The 27,927-nt window shown below is 39.8% G+C and overlaps 1 protein-coding gene across 1 annotated transcript; it reads left to right on the forward strand.

Annotated features, from left to right (window-relative positions):
* Nucleotides 1–7,659: 7,659 nt before the first annotated feature.
* On the forward strand, nucleotides 7,660–26,186 carry slc6a4a (solute carrier family 6 member 4a). The gene is made up of 14 exons (XM_028573895.1): nucleotides 7,660–7,792; nucleotides 9,846–10,716; nucleotides 12,404–12,538; nucleotides 13,058–13,280; nucleotides 17,325–17,463; nucleotides 17,737–17,871; nucleotides 18,000–18,103; nucleotides 18,381–18,508; nucleotides 18,695–18,807; nucleotides 19,645–19,776; nucleotides 20,230–20,329; nucleotides 22,180–22,280; nucleotides 22,424–22,591; nucleotides 24,371–26,186. The coding sequence occupies exons 2-14, from the start codon at nucleotides 10,245–10,247 to the stop codon at nucleotides 24,443–24,445; spliced, it is 2,025 nt and encodes a 674-aa protein (XP_028429696.1). The 5' UTR covers nucleotides 7,660–7,792; nucleotides 9,846–10,244; the 3' UTR covers nucleotides 24,446–26,186.
* Nucleotides 26,187–27,927: the final 1,741 nt, after the last annotated feature.

The following is a 27,927-nucleotide window of genomic DNA, read 5'->3' on the forward strand; positions in this document are numbered from 1 at the left end:
TTTTATGTGGATTTGATTTAGAGGAGAGTGCACTATAAATATTAGCTGGCTATGAAAGCTAAGAAACTATGAACATATGGGCCTCAAAGTCACACTTTGGGCAAGAGTGATTTTTCTTGTTGACACATAATATTTCAAGGTTGAGTAATTCTTTGTGACACTGTCTCTCCAGCAAATGATAATCTTTTAGTTGGTGTTGTTTGGAAAAGCCCCCAAAAAAGACTTAAAAAAAAAATTAAATAAACAAAATTATAAAGAGAGACATCCATCATGTGAGAATTGTGCATGTGAGCTCACAGTATGGTCATTTATAATTGTCATCGTTTTGATCATTTGATGTTTATTAGATCCGTTCCTACATGCCAATATTGACCCATAGTCATAGCGCCACCTAACTGGCAACAGGAAGTCTGCTTCATGTGATAAACATCATCTGATTTACATTGAATTTGCATTGTGTTGTCTAACGCAGAGATCTTCAACAGGGGGTCCTCAGAGTTATTGCAGGTGGGCCACCAAATTATTGTTTGAGCATTTCTTGAAAGTTTTTGTCTTTCTTCCAAAAGTTAAAATATGTCTGAAAATGTACATAAACATATATTCAAATTGTTATTTTCATTATCATTTACACTACATTGATGATAGGCTTACTGGCCTGTAGGTAAGGCAGCCACTAAGGTAGCCATCCACAGATACAGGTAAGCTTAATGATTCACTGTGCAACATGTATGTTTAACATTAAAACATGATGTATAAATATATGAATATGTCAATAATTATTGTTTTAATAGCTTAGTGTGTTGTACACCATAAAAAAGGTATAGGTTTTGGCTGCCCTACACGTTATTGTAGGCCCAGTTTAATATGCAACTCAGTTTTATACGACATCTGCTATCTTTCAATTGTGGGGAGGTGCGATGGCCCGTTCATCTCTGCTTGCAGCTTTAACTGTGGATATGTTTTCAGGTATGAGATGCAGAACAGAGCAGGGTGGTGAACTTCTGAACCCATCCACCCTGGCTTACAAGTCCTGACGTCAAAAATGTCTTATGATAATTTCCATGTTTGTGTTTGACGGGAGGAATTAGCCCACAGTTGAACCATACGGCTGTTCATCATACACCTGGTCTCATTATTCTCTTCAATTTGTTCCTCTCTTCTTCTCCTTTTCAGTTGTGTGTGTGTCTGTGTTTGGATTTGTGTGTGGATTTGTGTGTGTTGCAATGAGGATTAACCTAGTACTTCAGCTGATGCTGATTGGAATGACGTTCAACACACACACACACACACAGGCTGGCTTTTAACAAGAAGGTTAGACTGGACGCTGTGTGTGTTTGGGTGAGACGGAAAGAAAGGACACAGTGATTATACATGACAGGGACTGTGATGTCTGCTTCTACCCAGGCTGCCCTCTTTTATGTCTCTTCAAGCTCTCTTCACGTAGACACACACACACACACACACGATGAAGGCGAAGTAGACTGACTACTACCGTACATGGCATGGTGCCTTTTGGCCCAGAAGTTTTCCAGGTTAATGCAAATGTGTTAATTAGTTAGACCATGACACAGAAAAGCTGGGACTCATATAATCTCTCTCACACTCACACATACTTCATCATGTAAATATTTCTCCTTGATGGTTTTCTACATTTTGTAAAATAATTTATGTATTTCCGTTCCCCTCTTACTCCTTTTTGACCCTCCTACAAATTATGCATCAAGGAGTCTTGGATTAGGGGCAGGGATCTTTTTCCAAAGCTCAGCGTGTGTGTGTTTGGGTGAGAGCATGTGTGTGAGAGGGTGCATGCATGCTTGAGTGTGTGTGTGTGTGTGTGTGTGTTTGTGTCTTAAGCCAGGCAGAGCAGAATACGGCCTGCTGTAAGCCCAGGCATGTGTGATTTGTGTGATTGGGTTTAGACTGCGTTGATAGGCGACGTCTTGGACACTAGATGACCAGACGCTCCATGGACAACGCAAGCTGTCATGCTAAAAATATCAAGGTAAGACCACCCTGACTGTCTTTTTACAACCCATTATTTTATTACCAGCGGGTTCATTGTTCACTACAATCACTGTTTGCTACAATCACTTCTCAGCTATAAATGTATGTTGATAGCCATCTCTGTAAGATATGTACATATGTAGTGCATGTGTGCAAGCTCTACATTTTTTCTGTGTAAGCTTTAGAGTTAAGTTTATTTTCTTAAATTTTCTTTTCATCATTCATCCCAGCTACATTAAATCCATCGCAATACTTATCTCAGGGATATACGTCTCCAAGACATTGTCTGTGTGTATGTTCATGTCATTTTCTGTTGTTCTACATGTTTTCTTTGTTTTCCTATTTGGAAGTTTGTCATTTGTGGTAATGTTTCATGTATGTCTGTTGGTGTTATTAATCTCATGTATGTTTGTATGTATGTATATGTCCTCTTTTTTTATACGAGCTACCCAGGGATGCACAAAGAATTTCAGCCTTGGCTGACAATAAAGTTGTATCGTATCGTATCGTATCGTATCGTATCGTATCATATTTGTATTATTTCCATAACAATTCAAAATAAGACTTGTTATAATCTGTGACTGGGAAACAAATTAGAAACTTCCAGATTTGGGGGTTGGCAATTTAATTAATAAAATATAATGTTGTCATATATAATTTGGAATTTGAGTACCCAAATCCAAATTCCTGTTATTTTACACAGTGACTAAATTACATCTGTAGTCTGTTGTTGTATTGAATGAAAGAAAAAAATTGAAATGGCACTATGATTCTTTCCCTCTGTTTAGTAAGGTAAGATATAAAAGTAATGTTTAATTTTCTACTTCTTGAATGTCTGTATTATAAAATACAAGAGAGGCTCAGAGAAGGGAAACCATATACTGTATATACATATAAATACTTTCTGTGTTACTGACTGTCTATCCATCCATTGTCTGTCTGTCTATCTGTTATTTTGGTTAACACTCAAGAAAGAGTTGTGTGTGGTTGTAACTTTTTAAACGCTATATTTGTATTATTTGGAAGTGTTTCACAGGTCAGCTCCCACTGTTCACTTAAGTGCAAAAATGTGGGCAATGGGCATAAAGCCATTCACTTTTCAAGAAATCCCAAAATAATTAACACAACGCAAGCAAGCCATAACTCTCAACCACCCATAGGTCATGCCTCTGACATGTTTTGAATAAATCCTCAGTATTTAAATCTTTTAATTTTCCTCTCAGAAATCTATTGGGGAAAGGAAATACTGATATCCTAATAAAACTATGGGGAATATTACTAGTACATAGCTCTAATAATCATTTCTCAAGTAATTAATGAGGTGATAATGTTTGCAACTAAAGGTGGTCTGGAAAATATCTTTCCACAACATCTCCGAGATGCTGTGTACAATGTCACTCCCACCTATAAGGGTTACATCATGGCTGGAAAGCCATTCGTTACAAAATACACTTGGCTTCATGCTGAGGCCATTAGCATCATGCCAAGTGCATTTAAAAATAATCTAAAAGCAATAACATTTTTCCTTCTTGCCTCATGATGTACTGTTTTCATTGTCGTTCGTTTTTCTGCCTGAAGCCATTTAATGTCATGTTGCCCCCGGTTTGCTTTTTAAGAACTGGGATGTCTTGTGTACGTAGATGCTCTGACATTTTTGATAACCTAGCTTGTGTGATGTCTAAACAAAGACGTGTGTCTTTGTTTACATATGTGATGTTTAAAAACAGCCAGGTTACAAAAGCTGGCATGGAGCCTAAAGCTTTATGAGTTGTTTTAGAGTAAAAGATACACTGAGCAGGCGCTCTTCGGGATCTCTTGGGGATTTCAAAAGCAAATGCTCATGAGCAGATCTACAGTTAATAATGGAGAGACTTTCAAATTCAAGCATGAAATATGGTTTAGTCACTGTAGGATTGCTCTTACTTAACTGTGTGATTGCAAATATAGTTCATGCAACATGGGTATGCGTAAGAAAGTGTTTGCATGTGCTTGTGTCTTGTCTTGTACTTGGCTTGTAGACTAGAGTGTGTTCAGTGGAGGGAGACTAGTTTTTATTACTAAAGCTCACACACACATTTACATACAGTCAGGTGTAAATTGGTGATGTTTGAGGAGGAAAGAGGGGGGGCAAGGTGGAGGGTGTGGCCTTGACCAACTGCCACTTTGCTCGTTTGAAAGCCACAATGTCTCTCTCTCATGGATGGGCCAAATTCTATGGGCGGGCAAAGCAGAGAAAGGGGAGGTAACCTTGCTCCTTATGACCTCATAAGGAGCAAGGTTACCTCCCCATTTTCTCAAAGGCAGAGCAGGATACCCAGGGCTCGGTTTACACCTATCGCCATTTCTAGCCACTGGGGGACCATAGGCAGGCTGGGGGAACTCATATTAATGTTAAAAAACATCATGCCCAACAGGAATGTACTGTATCTGCAGAAAGCTGTCGTTAATCATTATCAACACTAGAGCTGGGCAATATATAGATATTATATCGATATCATGATATGAGACTAGATATCATCTTAGATTTTGGATATTGTAATATCGTAATATGGCATAAGTGTTGTCTTTTCCTGGTTTTAAAGGCTGCATTACGGTAAAGTGATGTCATTTTCTGAACTTACCAGACTTCTGTTACTGTTCTATTATTTGCCTTTACCCACTTAGTCATTATATCCACATTACTGATGATTATTTATCAAAAATCTTGTTGTGTAAATATTTTGTGAAAGCACCAATAGTCAACACTACAATATTGTTGCGGTATCGATATCAAGGTATTTGGTCAAAAATATCGTGATATTTGATTTTCTCCATATCGCCCAGCCCTAATCAACATTTATAAATACAATCAGTGAATGCTCTTACTGGGTGAGCTAGAGGCCGCCCCAATGGCCGTCGTTTTATGTTGCCTACATTAAAGCAACACTATGTAACTTTTAGCGCGAGCTGTAGTTCCAATGAGATAACCTGTAGGGGGACCGAAGTGAGAAAGGTTACATAGTGTTAACGTTTCCCAATGTCTTGTGCAACTGCTGCACAGCAAATGGAAGCAAATATCTCCTTCAGGGCAGGTTACTTTCCATGTCTTGACAATTTGCCACGAAAAATGTGTTTGCATGTCAATTTATCAGGCTGGCCCACAATCTGGGACATTTAAAAGTGTTTTTCATTTCTCCTGGGAGTAGTTTCCTCACAAAGTAGTACAAGTTTCACTGACTAGTTGAGTGTTGTTTGTGCAGATGTGGCAGCAGTGTAGAGGCTTTCAGACTAGCAACCTAATGCACTAAACGGTGTTCCCCACCCATGTCTGCCAGCACTGTTTATTTCTAAATTAGCCAGGGCTCAAGTTGGCATGATGTCAGGTGGGCATGGGAAACCTAATACCCCAGATTTGTTGAGCAAACTGACAGAGCAAAACAAGGACTTTATCAATTAGGCTAAAATTATGAAGTTGTCAGGTTGGTCTCTCTCTCTCTCTCTCTCTCTCTGCGCTCCTGCTGTATGTGTGTATGTCAAAGAGTGCAAAACACATGTTTGTGTCAATAAAAGAGAGGACTGCTCTTTGTGAATTAAACAAAATGTCAGTGTGTGTGCGTGCCAGTCATATGGTTTGATCAGTTGTTTTTTTTAAATCTAAAGATTTGAAAAGTGAAATGATATTGGGCTGCCAATAATGAATATTAATAATTAATAATTATCTTGGTGACTTATGATCTTGGAGGAATATAGTGCATTGCTCAAAGACACTTAAGCAGAGCAGGTGTTTGTTGACAAAGAGGCTTAAACTCAAGCTCTTTAGTTTAAAGATTATCTTTCTTACCACCAATGCCCTCAAGAGACGTATTCATAAAAGGATAGAGAATATTTGATCTACGTTTTCTGCCTGCTCTTTTTATTTAGTTTTTAACAGATACTTTATTTTTATTAAAGCAGCTTAACATGTAATTAGTCAATTTAATGAGCTTCCATAGCAAGACAAAGACATTTTGACAATGCATACCTTAAGAGCAGTCAGATGTTTCTTTCATTCCTTTGTTGTCTTTTTACACGACAATCATCAAATTCAGTGAAGATCATTATTTTTTGTATTAATTTTATGATTTGTCTACAGAAATGATTTTTATAGCAACCTTAATCCAACAGACAGATGGATACTGGACAAACAAACAGCAGAGCTAAACCAATAAATTAGCCACTTTTGTATATATATATATATATATGCCAATATTATCTTATCACAGATCTGTATCAGCGTAAATGTCGGCTAATAGGTAAAAACAGTTCAGCAGTATAGAAATGCAAAAAATAGTTTGAGGTCAACAGTCTCCATTACATAGTTTGTCCACCGGAGAGCACTAATAAGTTCAAATGCTCAAATTTAAACTTGCAATATCAGTCTCAAAAAAATCGTCTATTAGTCAGATTCAAATAGCTTGACAGACAGACTGAGAGAACTTTCAGACAGACAGATATTATATATATATATATATATATATATACTGTGGAAAGATTTGGTCTTGTTGTTGTTCACTTGCCACTAACACAAGTCCAGAATTCTTCAGGAAAAACCCCTGAGAGTTGCCAAAGCAGACACTGATAAGCACATTATTTTTACTCAACCATTCCTGACGTCTCTCGCCTAGACTATAGGGTGTTAGTCTGTGTTTAAAAACAGCCAGGTTACAAAAGCTGGCATGGAGCCTAAAGCTTTATGAGTTGTTTTAGAGTAAAAGATACACTGAGCAGGCGCCCTTCGGGATCTCTTGGGGATTTCAAAAGCAAATGCTCATGAGCAGATCTACAGTTAATAATGGAGAGACTTTCAAATTCCAGCATGAAATATGGTTTAGTTACTAATTCAACATTTCATAATCTGCGATGTAGGATTGCTCTTACTCAACCGTGTGATTGCAAATATAGTTCATGCAACATGGGTATGCGTAAGAAAGTGTTTGCATGTTTGTGCTTGTGTCTGTCTGGACTTGGCGAGTAGACTAGAGTGTGTTCAGTGGAGCGAAACTAGCTTTTTATTACTAAAGCTCAGTAACTTAGTGATGTGATTTCCAGAGAATTCAGTTGTTTGAATATCTGAATTTAAACATTATTTGTCAAAATACCTTACACTTGAATATCTGGATTGAGTCGGTGTACTGATGGTATAGAACAGGTGTGCGTGTGCGTGTGCGTGTGCGTGTGCGTGTGCGTGACAGACGGTATTGAGTAGCACCCTGACACAAAGCCCCACATTTGCACACAGCTACTCAAGAGTAGGACTTCTCCTGTCTGCACTGATTGTGCATGCTTTAATGAGAGCTCTGCCATGACCATACTGTGTCAGAACTGCAGTTCATTATTGCTGTTTGTGTTGTTATTGTACGTCACCAAACCAAGCAGCAAAGTGTGCATGTCCGTGCTTGCTTAATGTTCCTCCAGTATCATCTGAGCGTATGCATCCATGCATCCATCCACGCATATGTCTGCACGGCTGTGCGTCTCTGAACACGGCATGTGTGTGAGTGTGTGTGGTTCCGAGTCAGGGAGAGAGGGACTACAAGGGGGGGGCGGGAGAGAGATAGATAGAGAGAGAGAGAGAGAGAGAGAGAGAGAGAGAGAGATGAGAGAGGTTTGAGAGCTCAATGGGAAAACACTGTGTCCTGATGTGCTAGTGCACGCTGTGTCTCTTGCAAGTTTTTGCAACACCACAGGATTCTTTAAGTTTTGGGTAGAAGTTGCTGCTGCTGCTGCTGGTTTAGCAGGTTCTACTTGTCCTCATTTACCATCTTTTAAGGTAATGTATGGCATAAAATACAATTTAGTTTATTTAACTCAAAAGGGTCACTGTGGCGACTAATGAGTGGTTAGTTTGTTGAAGCTTAAGTAGAGTTCACTAAGTTCACTACTAACATTTTTAATTTGGGTTGTTTTATGATGGATCATTGGTATTTTCCTCTTGCATCCTCTTTCAGTTTATCTTTGCTTAAATCTTGATGTTATGTTGATGTCATCTTACTCTGCCTTTCTTTAATAAAATCTTCTTAGTGGAACGCTAAAAGAAGAAGAAAACATTTTTTAATCTAGTAATGACTTGTGACTTTAAAGTTTATACCACAGTATTTTAACAGAACATGGAAAAAACTGTTTTCAAACTTTATTTGAATTTTGTATGTCACTTCATTTTTTTTCAGACGGTGAGTAAAGTGTTATTGAGAAAAAAAAAGATTTGTCAGTGACATTTTTTTTTGTAAAAGCGAATGAACTTTTCACTTTTACCTCATGTTTCTTTTAAGTTGCTACTATTCAAGTCGAAGTTGTCCGATTCCCATTAAGTTTAACTCTCTTTAAGCTCCTAAAAACATGTCAGACCCAGAGGAGCATACTATACTTTTGTCAGTCTTGAGGATTCAGATGAAAATTAAGTCATTGTTGTGATGAAGAACTTGTGATTGCTTTCATCAGGAAATAAAAGAGTGTTTTTGTATGAGGAAACCAGTGTTCCTCTTCTTCCACAGAGTCCAGGTACACAACAGGATCTTGGTTGCGTGTTAGTCAGATGTTAGTGTGGAGTGAATTTCGTGCCGTGTAACACTGCTGGACACTCGTTCTTAATTAAGATAATAGCGTTCCATGTAAATTGAGTCTTCCTACATTCTGGCTTTCATTACTAATCAAGCTAACACTATAAACAATCTAATCCACTTTTAAATGGCTCTCTTAGCTTAACCCATTATTTATGTGACAGCATTTTGGATCGTCTGTTGAGTATGTGTGAATTTTGCTGCTGACAATTGAATGGCTATACAGCAATGTAAGTGTAATATGTTGTCAATGTTAAAGATATATTTTTTATCCATATATAGCAGTCTTCTTTTTGCAAAGTTTGAAAGTAATTTAAGTATTTTACTAAAGCAGCTGTAGAACCATTTGGACTGAATTTAAACATATTTAATTTAAATCACAATTTATATTTTGCTGCATCTCATTTACCTTTCACATAATGTACAAAACGGGCAAAAACTACATATTCACATAGAATATCACTTGAGGCACTGACCTAGAAAATTATTAGATATACAATTTGACAGAAATCCTTTGTTGCAATTAAATTTGTTATTTAAAGTTATTCGAATTTAGCGTTTAAAAGGAAATAAGGGAGTTAAATGTGCTGCATTCATCTTGTGCCATTTAAAGATATGTGAAGTCCTATCATCTAAAACAGCTGAAACAGAAAGTGCATTTAAAATAATAAGTCTAATTGTAGGTACTTATACCCATCGGATATAATGTAGTAAGCTAGTTTTTAAGCCATGAGTTAATATAATTATTATTATTATTATTTTACCATTTTGTTGTTTGCTAAATGCATTTCACACACGCCCCAAAAAACCTGTTGAGCGAATAACATTTATACTATCCATATTTGACTAATGTTGGATCAGATAAGCATTGAAACAGGTTGTGCAACTGAGAGATATTGTGAAATGAGAAACATGAGTAAAAAGCTAAAAAAAAATAAATAAATTGTATCAGGCATGCACACCACAATCCCCTCAATTTGTACCATTCTTTCTTTGGACATTCAAATACATTTAACATCTCCCATTATTTCTTCTTCACCCATGCAAACATTGCGCCTTTAATTCACAATAAAACTGCAGGTAAAATATATAAGACAAGACTCAATACTGTATTATATAACTGTATTTCATTATCATAGTGCAGGCGCTTGTGTCATCTAGAAAGACTCATTTTATATATTCTATATCATGGGTTCACTCAAAATAAATTTTGAGCTGAGTAACTCTTTTACTGTGACTTATCTTATCTATCTCTGTGTGTTGCAGTTTGCCCCATCACTGAGTGTCTTAGAGGACGAGCAGTTTGAGGAGAAGATCCACACTTTTCTGCTGGCCACATCCTGTTCAAACACATCACTCTGCTCGTATATCCTCCTCTGTCTGTCCTCGCAGCCTGCTTTCATTCCTTCTTGCTCAACACACTCTTATTTCAGTCTTCTCCCACATACACACACCTCCCCTCACCCATTCTCTTTTTTTTTATTTTTTAGCTCTGCTCTCCTGCTCTCCTGTTCCCCTTCTCCTTTACCTGTCCCACGCTTTCCTAACCCCTCTGTTCCCCTAATGGGCACCATATCAGACAGCAGTACCACATTCCCTTCATTGTCACTGAGAACCTCCCTCCACCCCTAACCGCCTCGCCAACGCCAACATCAACACGATCCAATGGAGACAAATGATATGATGCTGACGAGCATGTTGACAATGGATAATAGAGAGAATGAGGGAGAGAGGGAGAAAGGCAGAGAGGAGGTGGGGGGAGAAGCGGAGGGAACACAGCAGGAACATAGTAGGCCGATGCTGGCTGATGGTCTCGCAGAGAGAGGACCCAAGAGCCTGATCTCCGGGTCTGGACAGCAGGTGTCCAATGGCTTCACCACATCCACTCCTCAAAGCCCCAGGGAGGGAGCGGGGAGCGCAGCTTTTTCTGGAGGTACATCCTCTGTACCTGGAGGAGGCACCGGGTCCTCAGTGCCACTTGGAGGCCTCAGGACTCTGGTGGTCCAACAAACCAGCTTGGAGAAGCCCAGAGAAACCTGGAGCAAGAAGATGGACTTCTTGCTCTCTGTGATCGGCTATGCTGTGGACCTGGGAAATGTCTGGCGCTTCCCTTACATCTGCTACCAAAATGGAGGAGGTGAGGAGGCAAAATATGTTTAACCCTTGTGTTGTCAAAATTGAAAGTTTTTTATATCAGAAATATCGGTTTCCATTAACGAAATTGCCCAAAAATAACTTGGATGCATGGATGTTCTTTGAAGGTCAAATTAATGATTAGTTTCATTGAACTTTGGGTGTTTCATCCAATTTTTAGCATTTGAAAAGAAATTAAAAAAAATGGTTTGAAAACTAAACTTTTACATGTCAACACCCTCTGATCTTATTGGTCAAAATGATGTATAATTTCTGATTGTTTTGAACTCAAAAAGTAGGTATAATGCCATATAAATTAGCTTCATTGACCATGAATAATAATAAAAAAAAACAACAACAAAAAATGACAAAAATGTGTGTGTGGGGGGGAGAAGCACCAAAAAGGTTTATTTTCAATTTTGAACCCAAAGGACAACACGTCTATGGCCGACGAGAAGACAACACAAGGGTTAAAGGGGGAAGAGGAAGATAAGGAGCGGGGGAGGAGATCAGTGTACATGAGTAAACAGAAAATTAGACTATCTCTGGTACAGCATCATTTCTGCCAAACAAACAGCTAAATGAGAAGGGCGTAGACTTGTATAAGGAATGCTGCAGTTAACATATTTGCCGATGAATAACACTCAATTCAGCTCATTTGTTGCACAGTCTAAGATACAAAAAGGCACGTTCATGTATTTACAAGGTCTTACTGACCTGTCTGTGCTCTGTTACTACACAATCCTCACCAAGCTGCAAACAGGGCCTCCCTTTCCACTTTTATTGAATTTGCAATAATAAAATCTTTGCAATTTCCTGTGTTCTGTGTGTGTCTCACGGAGCGAGGTAGAGATGGCGACTGGGAGACACTTGATAGAGGCAACCGTATTAATTGTGGTTTTTATGACAACGCCTTCAGTCTCTTTCTCCTTGCTTAATAACCTGTTTCCCAGGCAGCTGCTCAATCAACCCTTATCTTTGCTTTCATGTCACAAAGGCATGGGATACACATTGACCCACCCACATAAACAAATGCACACATGCACATAAAATCAGTTGATAATCAGATAGAAAGAAAGAAAAAGACAGAGAGTGATGTGTTATACAACTCGGCACGTTAGGTTGGATAGGTTCAAAGATCTGGCTGCCATCCTGCTGCTACTCAGTGTTTGGCCTTCTAATTCTACCTTCCTCACTTTTATATTTTCCTTCCTTAGCAGCCAACATCACGGTAGTCCTAATTTGTCATCGTATAATTTAAACATAATGACCCTCTTGCTGTGTTTCCACATGATAAATGGAGAGTTATATGAAACTAGGCAAGCATGCACTGTTGTTTTTGAATGGACTAAGGTTACGTAAATGATAGGGTACTTACACTATTTAATGATTTTTACAGAGTACTTTTTAATGTTCTTGGTTCTTGTTGATTGGGGGTTTTTCAGAGGCCTACTGAGATTACAGATGGAGTGTGAATGAGTAGCATTTCCCAGGAGTGTAATTGAGTTCTTACTGTTCGTCCTAACTTATTTCCCTCTCACTTTCCCAACTGTTTTCATCCCCTCCACATCATTGCCCACATCTTTATCTTCCCTCTTCCCTTACTTGTACCTAACCCCGACCCCTGTTTCCAACCCTTCAATCTCCCTCTCTCACCCACTAATGTATTCCGTCCTTGTGTCTCTGCCCAGGTGCCTTTTTGCTGCCCTACCTGTTGATGGCGGTGTTTGGAGGTGTCCCTCTCTTCTACATGGAGCTGGCTCTTGGCCAATTCCACCGCAGTGGCTGCATCTCCATCTGGAAACACATCTGCCCCATTTTCAAAGGTAACAGGAGTGGAGAGAAAACAGAACACACAGAGAAAGGAGTTAGTAGCAATTGCTTAGATTAAAAGGTAAGCAGAGTACATGAGAGAACAGCGCTCACTAACAGGAAAACTGGCATTGCTAGAAGAAAAAAAGACAGAGAAGGACAGCGTCAAGCCATCAGAGCCTGAGAGACAGCTCATTTAACCTCCTTGTCCCCCTCAGTACCATTCCCTTGAAGAGCATCCCTAGCATCTTGTACATCGATTGAGATGGAAATTGTCACATTTCCAAGCCAAATGCCAGATGCTCAGACATGTGATAGTATGTTGGCTGTTGTTGTTTGGAAATGTCACCCACTTACCCAATAGCAACTTGAATTAGCTTAGAAACACCACTGATGTCTCTTCAAGGAGTGACTGACTGGAGCTGCATACTACACAAAATATTTGTTTTCTTAATAAAAACTTAGATGGGAAGTTTATGATTAATTTATCTCTTTTATTTTTGTACTAACAATCCTTTTTCCCACTCACCCAGGGATCGGCTTTGCCATTTGCATCATATCCCTCTACATATCCTTCTACTACAACACCATCATGGCCTGGGCCTTGTACTATCTACTGTCATCGTTCCGACCCACCCTGCCCTGGACCACCTGCGCCAACAGCTGGAACACAGTCAACTGTAAACATTACATGTCCACCGATCACAATGTGTCGTGGTCCAACTCCTCCACCTCCCCCGCCGAGGAGTTCTATATGTAAGTGCATGTAAGTCGGATGTATGTAGAGGCGTAGGGGGAGAGCTACAGAGGAGGGAGACGTAAAGTGCAGGAGGGAGGATGACTTCCAGAGAGCGATTACAGGGTTGGTTCTGGTGTGTAACTGCCCTGGCAGATTTACCACCATCCCGCTATCCAAAATCCACTTGGATCACTGCTTGTGAAGACATGGCAGGACATTATAAGTTATCAGCATTTCCTAAAACTGTAGGAATCACTGATCTCATCTGAGAAGGAATTTCTGAGTCAGAAATACAGAAGTGATACAGGAGTAACATACCATGTGAAAAACAAAATATGACATATCCTCACACATTATATTTACTGTGTGAAAGTTGACTAAGGATACAAATAAAATTAAAAGCTGATGATTTGTACCACAGGAACACCTGTGGAATAGTTAATATTTATTTGATCGACTTTATTTGATAGACTTTGGCGTTGACTCTGTCGATTAGATTTATCGGGATAGAGCATTATAAATAGCAGTCAATTGGAGCTCCTCCTAGGGAGCCATAAACGGGGCCTCGACAACAGTGGTGCTGGGGTGGTGGAGGAGCGAACCTGAGAAGCTGCATAGTAGACTCACATGACAGCAATGAGATAAAACAGATGAGGTGGTTTAAATATTCTTCAGCTAAGATGATAATTGTCTTCCTGTGCTGAAAGTTTCTTTTGATATTTGTATTACAAAGCTGCATTAGTGACGTATGAAATATATGGTTATAACTAGTTTTATAGAAAACCTGAAGAGGATAGAATATACCAACATGAATGTACACATAATTATGGGTCAGTCAAGTCACTTAGAATAGTCACTTTTACGAAATGTTACACACATGAAATTCCTTAATAATTAACTTTGTTGTGAAACAGACATGTTTGAAAGTTGCCAAGTGTGATTCCATTTGCACTTCTATTGACTAGCAAACAATTGCTCTCAGTCTCACTCTAAATTAGCATGACTAAATTTGAACTAGCCCTTAAGTTTAAGAAGCAGGTGGAGGATGAGAGAGCTAGAGAGAGAGAAAGAGCTGTTCATTCCTTAAATCCCCCCAGATACAAATATGCTCTTTTAAAAACAAACATTTTTTAAATGAAATTCAAACTGCCATCCATCCATCTTCGTCCGCTTATCCGGTGTCGGGTCGCGGGGGGAGCAGCTCCAGCAGGGGACCCCAAACTTCCCTTTCCGGAGCCAAATTACCCATCTCCGACTGGGGGATCCCGAGGCGTTCACAGGCCAGGTTGGAGATATAATCCCTCCACCTAGTCCTGGGTCTTCCCCGAGGCCTCCTCCCAGCTGGACGTGCCTGGAACACCTCCCTAGGGAGGCGCCCAGGGGGCATCCTTACCAGATGCCCGAACCACCTCAACTGGCTCCTTTCGACGCAAAGGAGCAGCGGCTCTACTCCGAGCTCCTCACGGATGACTGAGCTTCTCACCCTATCTCTAAGGGAGACGCCAGTTACTCTCCTGAGGAAACCCATTTCGGCCGCTTATTGTAATTCAAACTGATTATTTATATTATTCTAAGTGTTCACCAATCCTTGGCATGCTGCTTTCACGGTAATTAACTCAAGTCACTCAACTCAGTCAAGATGGGTATTAATGTTACTGTAACCTAAAACCTCCTTCCTATTCCTGACTGCTTTTTTGGCTCAGACTTATCAGCTGCTCACTCGACCGTGTCTGTCTGTCCACTGAGACAGCTTCAGGGTTTATCCATAGTTGACTTTTCCTAATACAGATTTTAAAGTAACAAATTCCGCAACTCAGTCTGGCGCCAGAATTTCCTGTTTTCAACATAAATCAAGTCTCTGTTTTATCGTACGAGCTTTGTGTGCTTAACCTGTGACCAGATGTTAACCTCACTGTTCATTTCAGCCTCCTACTTTTTCTTTTCTTTTACTTTTGCTTGTTTGAACTTCTATAAAGTCAGTCAAGGCTTTTTCGCATCATGTTAGTCTAGTCTCCTTATAGTTTCTCTTCCGTGAACTTTAATTACTGCCAATTGAATCTGTATGTATCATGTTTGTGTGTACATTTGTCATTCTTCTCATATTGCACAAAGAGGTTATACCCCTATATTTTTCCCCTGTGTCCTGTTTATTATCCTCTGACCTCCCCATACCTTTATTATTCTCCTCTTCTTTGGACCTTTTCTTACCTTCTAATTTTTTTTTGTTACTGTTCCTCTCTTTCTACCAGGCACGGAGTTATGGGTGGGCCTGACGGGCCTAGGCCCGCCCACTTTTCAACAGGCCCACCCAAAACATTTCCTCAAAAAACATTAATTAATTAATATATTATAATTTGGTGAAGAATTATTAAAAATCGGAAAATAATCTCATAATTTGTGCTAAAATTGTCTAAATGTTTAGTTTTCAAAAACAATTTTAAAAAAACTGGTCATGTCTATTTTTATGTTTCTGCACAAGTTCAGCAGACAGTGAGGTTCGGATCGGATGTAGCTTGTCTGTATGCTAGGCTAGCTCCCAGTGATCTGAGAGTGTGAAAATCATTTCCAGTAAAGGACAAGGTTGCAACAGTCGTTGTTTAGGTACCTTAAACGTGCACGAACGGTCTCAGAGTCATCGCTGCAACCAGGAGATGAAGGAGAGCTGAGATCCACAACGCCTAGCACATCTTTGTCTCGGACACCGCAGGATGCTAACGCGGCTAGCGCGGCTAGGGTGCTATAGCCTTTGCCTCTGCCTCGCGAGTGGACGATATCGCCCCTATGGATATAACCCTGTGGATCGGTCTTCCGTGGATGAGCCCGCAACTCAACCAGTGCTAAAGTATCCGGTCACTTCTTCTGCTGAGTTTAATTGTGTAGGACTGCCAGAGGATAACAGTAAGGTATGTGAAGGCTAATCAGCCTATATTGTATTATGTCGTTATATGAGATATATGGATTAAAATAATCAATTCATAACCCGCTACAGAAGCTGCAGGCGCAGTTCTATTTCTATAACAGCTTGTTACTGTTGTCAAGTTGTTGTTCCCTCATGGTTTTCTCTTGTTATGGCCAATAATGCTTTAAGGCTATTAATGCGATTTATTTATTTTTGTTAAACATGTTTTTAACATAAATCATCACACTAAAGTAAGGAAATAACTTGAGTCTTGTTTTACATGACAGTTGACGTTGTCAATGAACACGTTCTGTGGCCGAGTATTGATTGAAACTGTCGGGCAGTGTTGTTGATCTGTATATTGTTGAAAACTTAAAACAGTTGAAAAGAATTGTGAAATATTCGGCCTCATGTTATACGAGCAGAACTAAACTATGTTTTGGGGAAATATTAGATTCCTGACCACTTTTACAGTCTATAGGCCTTAGGTTAGATGGATGATGGTGATAGGAGAGATGCTCTATAGCGCAGCCAGGTATGGTGGTAATGGAGAGTCCAAAGCGCTCTTCTTTTGGTCAGAACCAAGGAGAGCGATCGCGGATAGGTCCGTCCTTTGCACCGAAACTTTTTACAATGCAACAACATATAAATAGCATCAAGCTATTACAATCTTTATTATGTAAGCACATATAATATATATAATATAGCAGTATATTAGCCAGTCAGTTTTATTAGGTTAAACAGGGATTTGATAACGTTTTTAATTTAAGGCCCACCCACAATTGGTCTGGCCCATCCAAAACTGGAATCGTGGCGCCGCGTGCCTGCTTTCTACCACATATCTTTCCTTCCATGCTCTATCCATTACCTCTGCTTTCCAAACTTCCCAACATCTCTTCTATCCACCCTATCTTTGTTTTCTCACATTGTCTTATCTTCTCTGTCACTTCTTATTATTCTGCACATTCTTCTCCTGCCCTTGTACCGTCTTCCTTCCCCTGCTCTCTTCCACTTTTCCTTGATTTTTATGACTCCCTATATCTCCTGCCGTTTACTCTTATGTCATCTCTCTATAAGCAATCGCCCTGACTACTCTCTTTGCACCCCCTTCATTCTCACCTCTCAATCCCAACATCCCTCCTGCCTCGTTTCCTCCCTCCAGTCGCCAGGTGTTGCAGGTCCACCTCTCCCCAGGTCTGCACCAGCTGGGCTCTGTCAGCTGGCAGCTAGCCCTCTGCCTGCTCTTCATCTTCACCATCGTCTACTTCAGCATCTGGAAAGGAGTCAAGACGTCTGGAAAGGTAACTGATGGGGCGCCTGCATGGCTAATGGGGGTGTCAGTTAGAGTGGATGGATGGATGAAGTGATGGAGTCTGCTAGGCAGAGAAAAATATGGTTGTACTGCTGTCATCTCTTAACCCTCAGTATCATTCATCATTATGATAAGAAAAGCTGGTTAGAATAGCAGTCAAAAAGTGCTTATTGAGTATGACCGGATATTAGCTGCTGTGATTGTCTAGACATAAGAGTTTATGAACAGAAAAGTGAATAGTTTTTCCTCTTGTCTGCATTAGGTAGTTTGGGTGACTGCTACCTTTCCCTACCTGGTCCTCCTGGTGTTGCTCATCCGTGGGGCCACTCTACCAGGGGCCTGGAGGGGCGTGGTTTTCTATCTCAAACCTGATTGGGAGAAACTGCTAAGCACCACAGTAAGTCAGTAGTGCAATTTAGCAAGGCTGTCTTTGATCTCTCGGTTTGATATTTTGGTGTTGATATCATCTTTGTACAAACTTCTTGTCTTGACATCTGGACATTGTTCAACCTCACACTCTCTCAGGTGTGGATTGATGCAGCAGCTCAGATCTTCTTCTCACTGGGTCCAGGTTTCGGCGTGCTCCTTGCCTTTGCCAGCTACAACCCGTTTCACAACAACTGCTACAAGTGAGAACTTTTCTTTTACACACATTTCATTGTATATTTCATACTACAATGAAACCTACCTTCTTAACGAGCCAAATGCTACTTCAGGGGCTTTTCCACCTTTACCAAAAAAAAAAGAAGGAATCCTTTAACGTTTTTAATTTAACATCCATCTATACAGGTGGAGCAATAACCTGCCTAGAGCACAAAGGTTGCAGAAGCTCAAAGATGAATATGTGACGTTCTTTCTAACTCTGTCGTCTCCCTGCCACCCAAACCTCTCTTTTCTCCATCTCAGAGATGCTTTGATCACCAGCTCTGTGAACTGTCTGACTAGCTTTCTGTCTGGCTTCGTCATCTTTACCGTGTTGGGCTACATAGCTGAAATGAGGCACCTGGATGTGGATGCTGTGGCCAAGGATGCTGGTAGAAAAACAACTCACCAACACAATCCCTAATAAATATATAATTCTTTACTCAGCCTCACATTGTTGGGGAAAAAAAACCCCAATGCATTCTAGATTGAATTTATCTAAATGTTACATAGGACAGCCTTTGACATCATATGAGCACAAAGTGTTCATTTAACCTGCCTCTCTTTCTCCTCTCCAGGTCCCAGTCTGCTGTTTATCGTTTATGCAGAAGCCATAGCAAATATGCCTGGTGCTACTTTCTTCGCCATCATCTTCTTCCTCATGATCATTATGCTGGGTCTGGATAGCACGGTTAGTTTGTTGATTACTCTCATTCTGTGCAAAGGTTAAGACACTCAAGTCAGTGTTCTGTTTGCTAAATGTTCTTTGTATCCTCACATGTTCCTATCTCCTTGTTTTAATCTACCTGATTCTTGTGTGCCCATTCAAACCTAGATACAGAGGTTTCATGTTTGCCTTGTCATATAGGCAAATGCCTTGTTCTGTTTGACTTGTATCTGCCTGTTGTACTCGTTGCTCCGTAAAGGTGTCAGGTATTATTTGTCCTTGCTATTCCATTTTGGATAACAGTCAGTGAAAACAACGTGATAGGACTTTCATATCACTGTTGTGTGGCGATCTTGTCTCCATAAGCCTGTGTTTATCTGCTCTGAGGCAGCCAGCTGGAGAGACCCGCAAGACTGTTATCACGTACTAATAATCAGTGTGGAATCAGCATCTGGGTTGCTATGCTCCTTGATTTTATTATTGAGGATATTACTGCAAAATGTGTCGCTGTGCTCATATTCACGTTGGAACGGCTTCACTTTAGTGTCTTTATTTTTTTGTTGCCATTGTTCAAAAGATAGGATACACAAAGCATCTTTGGGTGGATGAACTGCGGATTGTCAAAAGAGTGTCATACTAATGCTGAATTTGACTTGATCAAACAGCTGATTAGCAACACGTAACATAGATCTTAGATTCTTAAAGCTCGTAGCCGAGGGTGTAGGTACAGTATAATGTTTCAAGATAGGTTTTCTTCCCCTTTATTTATCTTCTGCCTCTTTTTTTTCATTATGCACCCTCTGATGAGTCCTCTGCTTATTTCCATCTTCCCTCACATCCTTGGTGTACTCCTCTCTCCAGTTTGCGGGGTTGGAGGGGGTGATCACCGCTATGCTAGATGAGTTCCCCCATGTCCTGTCTAAGAGACGAGAGCAGTTTGTCCTAGGCCTGGTGTGCTTTTGCTACCTCGGGGCTCTCTCCACACTCACATATGTAAGTAAAATAATCACATCACACACACACAATCAAAATGGCATCTATTATAAAAACATCATGCACAATTCACTTAGATTTGAAAATACCTCTAATATCACAGACAAATCTATTTATTCCACCAGACTGTCCACAATTAAGAAGCTGTATTGTGATCATCTGCGACTAATAAGAAACATTAATTCAAGACTTCATTTAATGCCCATCATTTCTCACGTCCTCAATTTCCATTCAAATCTTTTTTTTACTGCTGTATTTTAAGTAATGTGATGGATCGCACTTAACAATTAGCTGAGATCAGATTAAAGTAATCCGTTAATCTACAACCATGAGCAACATTCTCTAATCATTGTCTTAGCCTTTTCAGATAAAGCCCCTTGCATAAGATTAATTTGTGAATAGCTTTACAGAAATCCCTCCCCTCTTTCTCTCTCATCTTGTCTTCTGTGTCAGGGAGGAGCGTTTGTGGTGAAGCTGTTTGAGGAGTATGCTACAGGCCCTGCAGTCATCACTGTGGTTCTGCTTGAAGTCATCGCTGTTTCCTGGTTCTACGGCAAGTTTGAGTGATGTTGATTGTGATGATGATGGTGACATGTTGGTACCTTATTGTGAATGACAGCAAACAATGGCGTGACACAATACTGTATTGATATTTGTTGTTGAGCACAGATTGTGAAGTTGTGATGCTGATTCATTACAATACTGTAATTTTTCTGTCTGTATAGTTTCAGTCACAGATATATGAGAAAAAAAAGGATAAAGTTGCACTCCTAGTATTTGGGGCTTTGTAGATAGATAGATAGATAGATAGATAGATAGATAGATAGATAAATAGATAACTTTATTTATCCCCACGGGGAAATGAAGGTGTCTTTGCAGCCAGTTACTTAAATACAGTTACAACATAAAACACTACTATTAATACAGTACAATACATAAAAATACAATACAGTACAGTCATGATACAATACAAATGCACTTAAAAAGGAGGGATACAAATACAAACTACAGTGGGACTGCATAATAAATAAGATGCAGAGAGGACGTAAGGTAACTATATTAATATGTTTGTACACAATATACGCGTCCATTCCAGCACAGCTCTACAGCCAGCATGTTGTCATGGCAACCACCAGCATGCAGTTGTTGCATCAGGCAAGCCAATCACAAGTGAGAGAAGGAATCAAACTTAAAAAGGACAGATCCAAATATAAGTAATTCTGTGTGCCAATGTGCTGCAATATCAGGGAGCGTGGACAACCTACAGCTGGCACGTACAGCTGTAGGAGGAAATCCGCGCGCTGGCCCCTCACCGTCTTTCACAACATCCTCAACATGAACCTGCTTAGGCTTTCAGCTAAAATTACAATAAGAAGCAGTGTTTGATATGCACCAGACTGAAATCCATTCTGTTTTGATTATCTGGTTAACCGTTTTGCCAGCAGTGTGTTAGCATTTGAACAAAGTGCTGTGTGTCCACAGTGTGTGCGGACTGTAGTTACAGTTTTGCTTGAGGCCTCTTGGAGGAGCAACACTGAGGGATGTTGTTAGACCAGCTTCCTACACTTACAGATAACAGATGGTGGATTGAGTTACATGGGCAGTAAGTGTTAGGTTTTACTTTGTGATCTCCCTGCAGGGGAAATGGATCCAGCCTGAAAATGAACAACAAGACCTTTGCTATTAAAATGTGAAAAGGTGAAGTGAAAAAATGCCGTGTTACTTGCATCTATTCTGAATAAAACCAAAGGATGCAGCCAATGGCCAAGTGTGACTTTGCTCAAGATGCAAAGGCATTATACTGCCAGCTATTCCATCAATAGATAATCTCTCTCAAAGGTTAAAGATGACACAAGGGTTAATACAGGAGGCAGTGTGGCAGTTGGTGGACATCGCTTCACTTGGAAGCTCACTGTGCCTCATGTGAAAGTCTGTTTGCCTCCCTAAGTATATTGTTAGAAAGGGCACAAAGAACAACACAAACTCCTCCTATCATGGGGACTCTTTTCTGTAGGCCGTGTTGTCCTCTCTTTTCAGGACATGTCAAACAGCAGATTTACTGTTATCCAGTGCTATTCAGATGTGCACCAAGTAGTAGGCATGCTGTCAAAATTTCTTGCGGAACTTTCTAGTTAATCTGTACTGTTGAAGTAATGGAGACTAATAATGGTCATCTAATAGGGGCAGATGAGTTACAGAGTTTAATGGCAGCAGGCAGGAATGATTTCCTGTAGCGTTTCTTTGAGCAGCTGGGCTGAAGTGATTGTAGTGATTTGATGTGTGTGTGTGTGTGTGTGTGTGTGTGTGTGTGTGTGTGTGTGTGTGTGTGTGTGTGTGTGTGTGTGTGTGTGTGTGTGTGTGTGTGTGTGTGTGTGTGTGTGTGTGTGTGTGTGTTTGAGACAGGTACCAACCGTTTCTGTAATGACATCCAGCTCATGCTTGGTTTCTACCCGGGCTTGTTCTGGAGGGTCTGCTGGGTGGCCATCTGCCCCTGCTTTCTGCTGGTAAGGCCAGTGTACAGTATTTACACATACAGATACAGTAGTCATTAACTTACTAGATTTCAAAATAGTTTAGTCATTTATTATCCTGATGTTTGATTCTTGTTATATCTGACCTCTGCTTTTGTTCCCATTCCTGTGTGCAGTTCATCGTCATCAGTTTCCTGGCCTTCCCTCCAGAGGTCAAGTTGTTCAAATACCACTTCCCGCCATGGACCACTGTCCTCGGCTACTGCATTGGGGTGTCATCATTCATCTGTGTGCCTGCTTATATGGTCTACCACTTGCTCAATGCCAAGGGAACATTCAAACAGGTACAGCATTTCCTTTATTTTCCTTTATATTCAGTGTCAAGTGTATCTTCTAAATGGTTTCCCTCCTGTCCTCTTGCTCTGGCCTTCTCCTTCTCACCCATATCTCAGGTTGTTCTTTTTCTGACACCTCTCCAACAACAGGGATAGCCTCTGTTCCTTTGCTTTCCATGCACTGTCAGGGTCTACCCTCTGCAGTGAACACATGACTGGACATCAGGATCAAAGGATCACAGAGGAGTCACAGGCCAGAGATTAAAGCCAAGCCAAAACCAAAAAAAAGCCATGACAACTTCAAGGCTCCATAGATGATACAGATGATACACACACATGCATACATGTAGGGCATTACCCAATGACACACACCTATCACTCACCACTCACTCATAACCACATCCACAAGCACTTTCTGCAACGCATGTGTCGGTTGTCACGTTGCTAGATTTGAGGATAAAGGCTAGGCTAAAGCAGACCAGGCTTGTTTCATCACCAGTGCTTTAGCATCGGAGCACCCTGCATGAAAATCTAAGTGTAGCCAAGTCAGTAACATCGATAAAACTACACTTAAAAACTTGATTATACAGGTTTTAGATATCTGTATGTTATATTTTGTTGTTTATTGAGTTAGGGATCTTTAATTATTGCTCCTGTGGGGCCATACCTAAAATGTTAAGTTGTTTATTTGCTTTTTGTAATATATTTTGAGTTTGTACCTTGCATAATAAATACAAATACACAATGTCTTCATCATAATAATTATTACTATTGTGTACTGCCCCATTGTTAGAGTTGACAGAAGGTAGGAGGACATCAAAGAGGCTGGTAGACAGACATCTTTGGCTGTTGTCCAGTATTGACACTGCAGCCAGAGCACACAATGACACCGACACACACTGTCATCACACAAGAGTTGTGTTTTTGTGTGCATGTGAGTGTGACAGATGACAGTTTCAGTGTAACTTCTAGGGACAGATGAGGCTGAGTGAGGTCAAAATGTCGGTGGATATTTTGTGTGTTTGTTGTGTGGCTCGTCTGTAACGTCTGTTCACTCTCCTGAAAACTCACTCTGGGTGCGGGTGCCATTCTTGCTCTTCCAAATTCTGTAATGGTTTTGATCAAGTCAGGAGTGTTTGAGATTAGAATCAAAAGGATTAGTCAATAAAAAAAAATAAACGTCTGCAACACTTTTGATAATCGTTTAAGTCACGTTTTGCCGATGTAATGCCGGGTTCAGCCAACACACCGTCTGACTAGTCGTCTCACTGACTTTCTTTGGGTTTGGTCCGACAAAACAAGACATTTAACAATGTCAACTTAAGCTCTTAGAAATTGTAATTTACATTTCCTGCTATTTTTGGACATTTTATGGACCAAAATGATGAATTAACTATTTAAATACAGAATTGGCAGATAAATTGATAATGAAAGTTGCAGCCCTATATGAGATATATGAGCCTATAAGTTTGGACATTAAATAGTCTTATACTGAAACAATGCATACTGTACAAATTCGGTACGACTTAAATACACCATCAATCCTTCAATATTTGATTTTACTTCATAGATTTTTATATGGATTATGGATCCTGTCTCTAACATACCTGACAAAGACTAAGTCAATCACAACCTGCTGCAATAAGATTAGTAGGACAACATATTTGGACCTGCTCTGTGGTTTAATCCTTGTCAGTTTCCAATTAAAGTGTTTATATCAGGTTAATTTATTCACTTTCTCTTTCTGTCTCTCATCTTTTCCCTCTGTCTCTTTCTCTTTATTCGCAGCGTCTCTTGAAGAGTATCACTCCGGAGCCCAGCGGTGAACAACACAGAGACTTCATTGTCACCAATGCAGTCTGACCAAACCCTGACCAAAAGAAGGTGCCAGTCTAGCAACATACAGTGCCCTTTTCTGGACAAACTGCAAAACCACAGGACAAGGGGGCTACCTATCACCGCCTTTGCCTCTTTTTCATACATCTCCTACACTTGTTTTTTAGCTGTCTGACACCAAGATCTAGAAATAGTGGTGGAGTTCGGTGGAGTCAGGCTGCAGTAGATTTATTTAGCCCTGTTTGGTGTGGTTCCTTATGCTGGTTCAGTTTTTAAGGAGTTATCCTGTATCTTTAGCATTAACATCCTCTCTCTATTTGTCTACTCACAGGTGTCACCTAAGGCATTTAGTGACCAACTTTTCTTCAGGTTATACAGTTGTAACAAATATTTTATACAATTATAGAAAGTATGATACAATATCTGTCCATGTAGACAGTAAACTGGAGATACTGCACATTGAAATCAGTTGGAGAAGGCCAAAAAAATATACATTCCAATCCTCTCTCAGTCTTTATGGTTGCATTTTCCTATTATGCTGTTAAGTTATGCATTCCAATATGTAGCAAAATTCAGGTTATCTGTTACTAAAGCCAAATATATGATATCTGCTCTGTTCATATTTCTAAAGATGTTTTAGTATTGTAGCTGTCATTATGTTGTGTTGACTATCAGCCTATGACTATATGTTTGCATCTTGGGTGAGCGACGGATTTGCAATGAATTCCCTACACTGTGAAGCACACTCTGGTGTCTGGTAGTGAGTGTGTGTGTGTGTGTGTGTGTGTGTGTGTGTGTGTGTGTGTGTGTGTGTGTGTGTGTGTGTGTGTGTGTGTTTTAAAAAAAAAAAGACTGTTATAATGTCCAGTGGGGACCAACCAAGTGTATTCATTCTATAACTGCAATATAAAATGTGTATTTATTTTATAATGTATCATTGCTGTCCTTATGACCTCCCACACTTTTAGTATGACAAACATTACATGTGACATCACATGACATAGTGCTGATGGTCCTTGTTTAATCACAGTGACATTCTGCACTCTGTTATCATACTGCTCAACTGTCATTATAGAAACCAAATATGGATCACAGCTAATAACATTATTAATGGCATTGTCTGAAAATCATCGTTACTGCTCTTTACTTTCTACCAAAACATTGTGTGTTTGTGTGTGTATGCACATGTGACTGTGTGTGTGTGTGTGTGTGTGTGTGTGTGTGTGTGTGTGTGTATTTCTGAGAGTGTATGGTAGGAGTAGGAGTTAGAATATGGCGAGTACTGTACATTTACATGTGTATTTACTAGTCAGTCTGGTATTGGTGTAATCTATCCTGTGAATACCTCGCTCCTCTCTCCATGGATATGTGTGTGTGTGTGTGTGTGTGTGTGTGTGAGCACCTGGATTAGTGTGTTGGTGCACATATGGGTGGTTGTGTAAAAAGGATTAGAGGTGTTCAGGCCCTTTACTTATGTGTGCATGCCGTGATGTATGTGTATACTGTACTTCAAGTGTGTGTGTGTGTGTGTGTGTGTGTGTGTGTGTGTGTGTGTGTGTGTGTGTGTGTATATGTATGAATGTGTGTGTCTGTAATGTGATGTCATGTCTTGTTAACTGCCAAAATATCCAATGAAGGAAGTAAACTCCCTCTTGCCTCTCTGTCGTACATCTCTAGCTTATGTAAGTTATATGTATGTCAATAAAAGACTGTATTGAAAAATACACCTGTATAGAATAAATATGTATAAATATATGGGAAAAAATTATAATAAATATATATGGAAATAAATAACCTTTCATCTGTTATTTCATTTGTTTGTCAGTCCTGTCATTTACACAATTTGAGACATTAGTTTGTTTTACTTATTGCATCCTTTTAAAGTTCGATAAACCTTTATTTATTTTAATTTTATAATCACAATAAACCAAGGTGAATACATGACAAGGAGCATACAATACTTGTCAGTTATGTACAGGAAAGCAAACATCTTCATTTAACAGATCCAAAAATAGACACGGGACACTATGAAATATGTTTAATAAAAAATTTAGATAGATCCAAAACTGAAAGGAATACAGTTTGGATCAAGGGAGTATAATCACCACTGTGCAATAAAACACTTCACCAATGTCCTCCTGAGAAAACGCATAACTGCAAAGTTCTGTTATTATTGGTATTGCTTTACCAGTTTTGTAGTAGCGAGTCTTTCATTTATTAATTTAAATATATATTTAGTTGTCTTTAGTAATTGCAGCAAACCAAGGAGAATAAACTAGTGAAAATACATTTAAAAATCAACCAAATATTTGCAAGCAATTTGTCATAAGTTCTTAAACATTAAAGGTCCCATGGCATTAAAATTTCACTTCATGAGGTTTTCTAACATTAATATGAGTTCCCCTAGCCTGCCTATGGTCCCCCAGTGACTAGAAATGGTGATAGGTGTAAACCGAGCCCTGGGTATCCTGCTCTGCCTTTGAGAAAATGAAAGCTCAGATGGGCCAATCTGGAATCTTGCTCCTTATGAGGTCATAAGGAGAAAGGTTACCTCCCCTTTCTCTGCTTTGCCCGCCCAGAGAATTTGGCCCACCCACGAGAGAGAGACGAGCTTTCAAACGAGCGAAGTGGCAGTTGGTCAAGGCCACAGTCTCAGTCTAAAATAACGTTAACTCAAACTAAACACTGGGGAAAGCAGGCTACATGTATATAAACTTATATATTTTAACGGTTATTTTCAGGTTTTATTTTGAGGGTCTGTTAAAGTTATTACATGCTGTCTCAGCTAGCGGTTAGCTGAATTAGTCGTAAGCTAAACTAACATAGCTTCCTTTATTCAGTGGTGCGCGGTGGTTTATGGGATGAGTAGTACCTTCGCTTTGAAATGACGATATGTACACAGTCTTGTACCTTTGACTTTTTTTGATTTTGTGTTCGTTTTTTCACTCGAAATGGTACGTTGTATCCATATGAGTTACGTACCATCTGGTTAGCCTAATGCATGGTCTAAAACTCTTTATGTACGGATTTTTCCAGACGTCAATGGGAGAAATGAATGGGAAATTTACTTCCGGAACCCAAGGTCTCTCAGAGGAGGGGCGTGACTGTTGAGCTCTATAGCTACAGACACAGAAATGGCACATCCTAAGGAAAGCTCATTGTGGGACTGGTGTCTGGTGGCTGTAATTCTGCACCAAGGCTGAATTTCGGGAAAGACATTTCAGATACAGTATTAGGGGACCACTAAGGCCTATATAAAAGCATCCAAATAGCACCGTGTCATGGGCCCTTTAAGCGAAAGGGGACACCTACTGTATTTTATTAATAATTAATCTATGGACCAACAGTGTAGATGTTGAGAAAAACATGTATAGCCTACATACAAGGCCTAAATTGATGCTGTAACAGTAATAGCCAGACCAATACAGGATTCTACATAGCCACATAACATACTTTAACATTTTTAATAAGGATTCCTCAACTGCATCCAAGACATGCTCAGGCAGGAC

This window comes from Perca flavescens, chromosome 3, assembly GCF_004354835.1.
Source record: "Perca flavescens isolate YP-PL-M2 chromosome 3, PFLA_1.0, whole genome shotgun sequence".
In the NCBI taxonomy this organism is placed as follows: domain Eukaryota; kingdom Metazoa; phylum Chordata; class Actinopteri; order Perciformes; family Percidae; genus Perca; species Perca flavescens.

Bases quoted from the DNA above. Each gene is read 5' to 3' on its own strand.
- slc6a4a (XM_028573895.1), top strand. From the start codon at position 10,245: ATGGAGACAAATGATATGATGCTGACGAGCATGTTGACAATGGATAAT. The intron at 10,717-12,403 runs GTGAGGAGGCAA...GTCTCTGCCCAG, and splicing joins CTGCTACCAAAATGGAGGAG to GTGCCTTTTTGCTGCCCTAC. The intron at 18,509-18,694 runs GTAGAAAAACAA...TCTCCTCTCCAG, and splicing joins TGCTGTGGCCAAGGATGCTG to GTCCCAGTCTGCTGTTTATC.